Source organism: Cotesia glomerata, unplaced genomic scaffold (assembly GCF_020080835.1).
Source record: "Cotesia glomerata isolate CgM1 unplaced genomic scaffold, MPM_Cglom_v2.3 scaffold_13, whole genome shotgun sequence".
Classification (NCBI taxonomy): Eukaryota; Metazoa; Arthropoda; class Insecta; order Hymenoptera; family Braconidae; genus Cotesia; species Cotesia glomerata.
Window position 1 is genome coordinate 454,671 of NW_025401664.1, and position 6,186 is coordinate 460,856.

The 6,186-nt window shown below is 34.1% G+C and overlaps 1 protein-coding gene across 1 annotated transcript; it reads left to right on the forward strand.

The window, feature by feature from the left end:
• The first annotated feature begins 3,270 nt into the window (after window positions 1–3,270).
• On the forward strand, window positions 3,271–4,491 carry LOC123273766. Its single transcript, XM_044741243.1, has one exon. The coding sequence runs from the start codon at window positions 3,271–3,273 to the stop codon at window positions 4,489–4,491; it is 1,221 nt and encodes a 406-aa protein (XP_044597178.1).
• Window positions 4,492–6,186: the final 1,695 nt, after the last annotated feature.

The following is a 6,186-nucleotide window of genomic DNA, read 5'->3' on the forward strand; positions in this document are numbered from 1 at the left end:
ATGTGTAATTGATTGAGTACAGGTCAATTTATACTAATGAAATAGTCAAAACCTTTCCTGTACCTTCCTCTATTTAATTCACTGTCTTTATCAATTACTACAAAACCATACTTCCCATCGTTCCAGCATGCTGAGCACAAATCTTTAAATGAATTATATGACATATCAGTATTTACATGATCATCATAAACATGTCTCAAATTCATTTCATCTTGACAAAATAACACCAGAAAATTCACATTATCCCGAATTAAATGTTTAGGTATACGTGTATAAGTTTGACATAGATAAAAACTATCTACATCTTTATGCCGGCCCATGCAAAAGTAAGCTCTAATGTGATCTTGTTTTTCGCACGCCACATCATCAAATATCATCAATGAATTAGGCTTAGCATCCTCAGGTTTTACTACAGCTTCATGCTCATCAAAGGCATAAAATTCAATATCTTTAATCGGTTTTAACAGAGATGCCAAAAACTTGTATTTTGGTTGATTCAGAGACTTTGAATAAAGATATATATTGTTAAATCTCAAACCGTTTGGATGCGTAATGAGAGACAGCAGGGCATTTGTTTTACCACAATTCGATGGTCCACAAAACACTGCACGTACACTATTTGGTAATAGAGAACCATGTCTTTTAGTGTTTTTCACACCTGTGCCTAGCACAATTTGATCAAAGTTGATCACCGGTAACTTTGCTTGCTGTTCTTTGAAGTTCATGTTTCAAAGTTGTGACATCGACTTCACCGATCAGGTATAAATATCGGCTTTTATAAAACAGAAGGATCAGTTGTTATACCATTAAGAAGCGAAAGTGTGGCAAAGGCTTTATAAACAGTCTTATCAACAAGCTACCGGTTGAACTTCATATCCCAGGTTATCAGTATTGTGGACCTGGCACAAAGCTAGTCAAACGATTAGCTCGTGGAGATCCTGGAATTAATCCTTTAGACGCAGCGTGTAAAGAACACGATATCGCATATTCTCAGAATCGAGATAATTTAGAAGTACGTCACGAGGTTGATAAAGTACTAGCAGATAAAGCCTGGCAAAGATTTAAAGCAGCAGATGCTAGTATTGGAGAAAAAGTTGCTGCATGGAGTATAAATAAAATAATGAAGGTAAAGAGACGATTTGGAATGGGTCTCAAAAAAACCAGCAAAAAACCAAAAATTGGTAGAAAAAAAACTAATACAAAGAAAAAAATGATTAAGAAACGACAAGTAACACTGTCGAAAATTTTTAAAGCTGCTAAACAATCCATGAAAGCAGGTGGGGATCCCGTAAAATCAGCACTCAAAGGAGCACGTGATGCGGTGAAAGAGTCTGGTGGTAAGAAAAATATCAAATCACCGCGTATTTTACCACTCCCATCGAAAATAGGAGGAGTACTTCCATTTCTGATCCCCATTTTTGCGGGGCTTTCTGCTATTGGGTCTCTCGCTGGTGGTGCAGCTGGAATTGCAAAAAGTGTCAATGATGCCAATGCTGCTAGAAAACAATTAGAAGAATTCAAACGTCATAACACAAAGATAGAAGAGATAGTCATGGGTAAAGGTTCATACTTGAGACCATACAAACGTGGTATGTGATTATATCTTAAGTCTTATGCTGTGGGTAGAGGATGTAAAAAGATGACAAAAAACATGTAGAGCTACCATATCGAGCACTAACAAATATCGATATACTGAAATATGCTAAGGTTTTGAAGATTCCAAATTTCCGTGGAGTTTTTATGAGAAATGACTTACCAAAATCAGGACCTAGAAAAAATGAATCAGCAATTGTAAACCTAGATGATAAAGATGGACCTGGTACTCACTGGGTGTCATACAAAAAAAATGGAAATCATGTTGTTTATTTTGATAGTTTTGGTAATTTACAACCACCACAAGACCTTATGGACTATCTCGATGTTGGTAGCGTAAAATATAATCATGAAAGATATCAAGATTTTGATTCAATTATGTGCGGACATTTATGTCTTAAATTCTTAACTAAGCAAGTATAAATTAAAGCAACTCAAGTTTCATCCATCAGACATGGCTGAGTCATTTACGTTAACGTTAACAGGATCATCTTCAGTGCTGGAGGCTAATTATTTCCCTCCAATTGAATTATCACCAACTAAAAATTATGTTTTAGGACTTGTTGAGTTGCTGACATTCAATTCAATACCTAATATAGATATTGGCTCGAATAAATTTTATGTGACTTATCCAAAGGACAATGTTGTTAATAAAAATTCAGAAAAAACTAAGAGAGATGTTGCAATAATTACAAAAGGTAATAATGAGTTTGTTGAAAGTAATGAAGTAACAAATAATTTCGATGTGATAATTAGTGATAATACTGTTGAGAATAAAGTTATAACAATACCAACAGGTAGTTATGAAATTACAGATATTGATAAATACTTACGAAAATCATTACCCAAAATCAGTATCAATATCCAAGCCAATAATAATGAACTAAAAAGTGAGATTAAATGTGATCAGTTTGTTGATTTTAGACCTGAAGATTCTATTGGTCAACTACTAGGATTTGCAAGACGTCTACTTGAGCCTCAAAAAACTCATTCATCGGATTTACCTGTGTCTATACTAAAACTAAATGCCCTGAGAGTTGAGTGCAATATGACATCAGGCGCGTATATAAATGAAAAGAAAGTGCACACAATTCATGAATTTTTTCCAGGTGTGCCACCAGGATTTAAGATTGTGGAAGTGCCAACACATGTCATTTACCTTCCAGTTGTTGCGAACGCCATACACAATATAAGGTTGCAGATAGTTGATTAAGACGGCAAATCAGTGAACTTCAGAGGTGAAACTATTACTATCAGATTACATATAAAAACTATGTAATAATGGGTATAGTTTATGATACAAAGATTGGTTCTGGGTATAAAAACAAATCAACATGGATGAGGAGCATCAGTCAAAGAATACCTCACAGGGTATTGACACGTCAGAACGTAGAGTTCCTAAAGAATCTCGGATTAAAATTACGTGGAAAATTAAAAAAATAAAAGTAAATTTTTGTTGTTTACACTGTATAATACCCCGGCGAAAGCAAGTTATCTCTGAGTAATGTCAAAAAATCCAATCAGTAAAAGTTTAAATAAATATTTGACAAGTGAACAGTATAAATACGGTAAAGATTTTTGTAAGGATAATAATACCACAAAGTCTGAAAAGATAGTTGGATCTTCAAAATACATCGGTACAGAAAAAGGTGACAAGTAGGGTATAATAGAAGACAAATGGCGGAAATCCTAAATATTCAACAACCCATAATTTTTGATGAGTCAATTGCGCATTATGAGTCACATGCTCATCAACCATATGCTTCATCTATACTGAACAACAATGATGAAGTTCGTATTACCATGCTGAATCAGAATTTGTGCATACTTCCAAGCAAAAGCACTCTACATGTGATTGGCAAATTTACGAAAGATGACAACACTGCTGTTGCTGACACTACAACACTTGTAAATATGAGTATTGGCCATATGATCAAGGAAATTCGATTATTGATGAATGGTGTAGAAATTGATCGAAATACCAATGTTGGTATTACCAGTACAATGAAAGGGTATTTGTCTTTTAGTCCTAATCAATTGAGCACTTTGGAAAATGCTGGTTGGTATACAAATGACGAGACCAAAATCATCAATGAAGCTGGATACTTTGATTTATCAATTCCACTGAATATATTGTGTGGTTTCGCAGAAGATTATCTAAAAATTCTAATGAATGTTCAGCTTGAAATCATTCTTACAATAGCTAATACTGATATAAATGCTTATATACAAACAAACGCAGCTGCAGAAAATGTGAAAGTTACTCTTCAAAAAATTGAATGGATTATGCCATATATTACACTGTCTGACAAAGAAAAAATTCAAGCACTGAATTATATTACTGGTGATCCAGCTATTCCAATAAGTTTCAGAACCTGGGAATTATATGAATATCCATTGTTACCTGCAACTTCAAGACAAATTTGGGTTGTCAAAACTTCAACACAGCTGGAGAAACCACGATGTGTGGTTCTTGGATTCCAAACAGCAAGAAAGAATGATGCTAGAAAAAATTCTAGTAAATTTGATCACTGCAATATTCGAAACATTAAGCTATTTTTGAATTCTCAAAGTTATCCTTATGAGGATTTAAACTTGGATATAAATAGCAATCAGTATGCTTTATTATATGATATGTATACGAACTTCCAAACATCATACTACAATAAAGAAGCAGAACCGATATTGACGAAGAAGAACTTTTTACAAGAAGCACCACTTTGTGTCATCGACTGCTCTAAGCAAAACGAGGCTATTAAATCTGGACCAGTAGATATTAGATTGGAATTTGAATCGTTAGTTCCATTTCCAGCCAATACAACTGCGTATTGTTTGATCATTCATGATCGTATTGTTGAATATAAGCCTATAAGCAACACTGTGCGAAAATTAATGTAATATAAAATAATGACTGTGAAATTCAATTTGACACCAACTGTGCATCAGATGCATGTATGGGCCTTCGCATATCACGATGCTAGACGTGGAAAATGGGAAGAAGCTGCGAGAGACAGAGAGAGGTTCAGAGAAAGAATTAGAAATACAAGTAAAGTTATAGAACCTGTACTAATTAAAAAACTTTTTTCAATAAAAAAGAAATAATTTTTTAAAAAATGCTTAAATTACTCATTATTTTCAAAATACTCTATAATTATAGAATAATTATAAGATTAAGATGAAACATAACCTAAAATAACACATGTTAAAAAAATGTTTAAGTTAGAGATGTTTATTTATTAGAATTACAGGTATGACAATCTTTTTGATATGGATACATATAAATTCCACATATGTCCCAGTCTACACATCCTCCTTTATGATGTTTAACACAAAATTTATAATCTATAATTTTTTCATTATTTTGTAAATCAATTGATAACTTGTGCCAAACATGACAAATTTGATCCTTGACAAATCTCAGTATAAAATGATCATCCAGGCAAGCAATGTCAACAGGATCCATTTTGCGAAGATCAGCTAGTTGATAAAATATTTGTATGGATTTTTCATAAGATGGTTTCACACCCCAGTATTCCATAAACTAATGCTTGAGTTGTTGTGCATTTTGAAATGCGCATGCGAACTGTCGTCTTTTGGAATGAAACTCTCGAATTGGACATCGCACCTTGGCAAAATCTTCTACATTGTCAGGTGAATAAAATCTCATTTGCTCCATATCGATAACTGGAACAGCATTTTCAATTAAAGTTTCCAACCACTTTTGCTTCTGAGCACCGAGAACATAAAAATAATGAGAATTTTGCACCCAACTCTTGAGTTTTTGTTCAAAGAGTTCATATGGTGATGCGCCATAATCCCATAAAATGCCATGTTTATATCCGAATTGATCTTGACTTTCACGCATGATCAATGCATCAATGTATTTGTCAGGTGGTTTAAACACATAATGCTCACAATCATACACATTGTTCGTAGAGAATTCATTACGAACGCTTATAACACATATCTCCTTAACAACAAAAACACCATCTGGTATTACAAAACCAGTAAAATCAATTATTAATTCCATTTTTCACTTCTCATTAATATTTCACTCAACGTCAATCTCACTCAGAAACTCAGAATAGTCTGACGAATGGAACAACGATTCGCAAGTATAACATTCAAAATTCTTACTTTAATAGACCTAAATCGAGTTTTAACTTGTTAAAAATGACTCATAAAAAAAAGGGGGGGGGGGCTACAGTTAAAAAATCCTTGAAAATAGCACACAATTTCAGTCTTATCGTTGCATAAATTACGCAGCAAAAAATCCTCTTGAAATTCGAAGGAATACATGAAATTGAGACGTAAGTATAATAACACAGTTCATAAATTATGCAAAAAAAATCAAAACGCAATTACCTAGAGGGCTGAGGCGGAGTCGGCCAGAAATGGGAGACCCAAACAGAGAGGGCTGTGGCGGAGTCAGCCATAAGAAGTTACTCCCCTTGCCAACCTTTTAAAGTACAAAACCCTCCCCGCGAACTGCAGGCAAAACCAACAAACGATACGATCGGCCGGTAAAAAAGAAACCTGCAACAGCACCACCCGCCGGTAAAACAAGAACCAATTTCCTCTGTCGATAAAGCA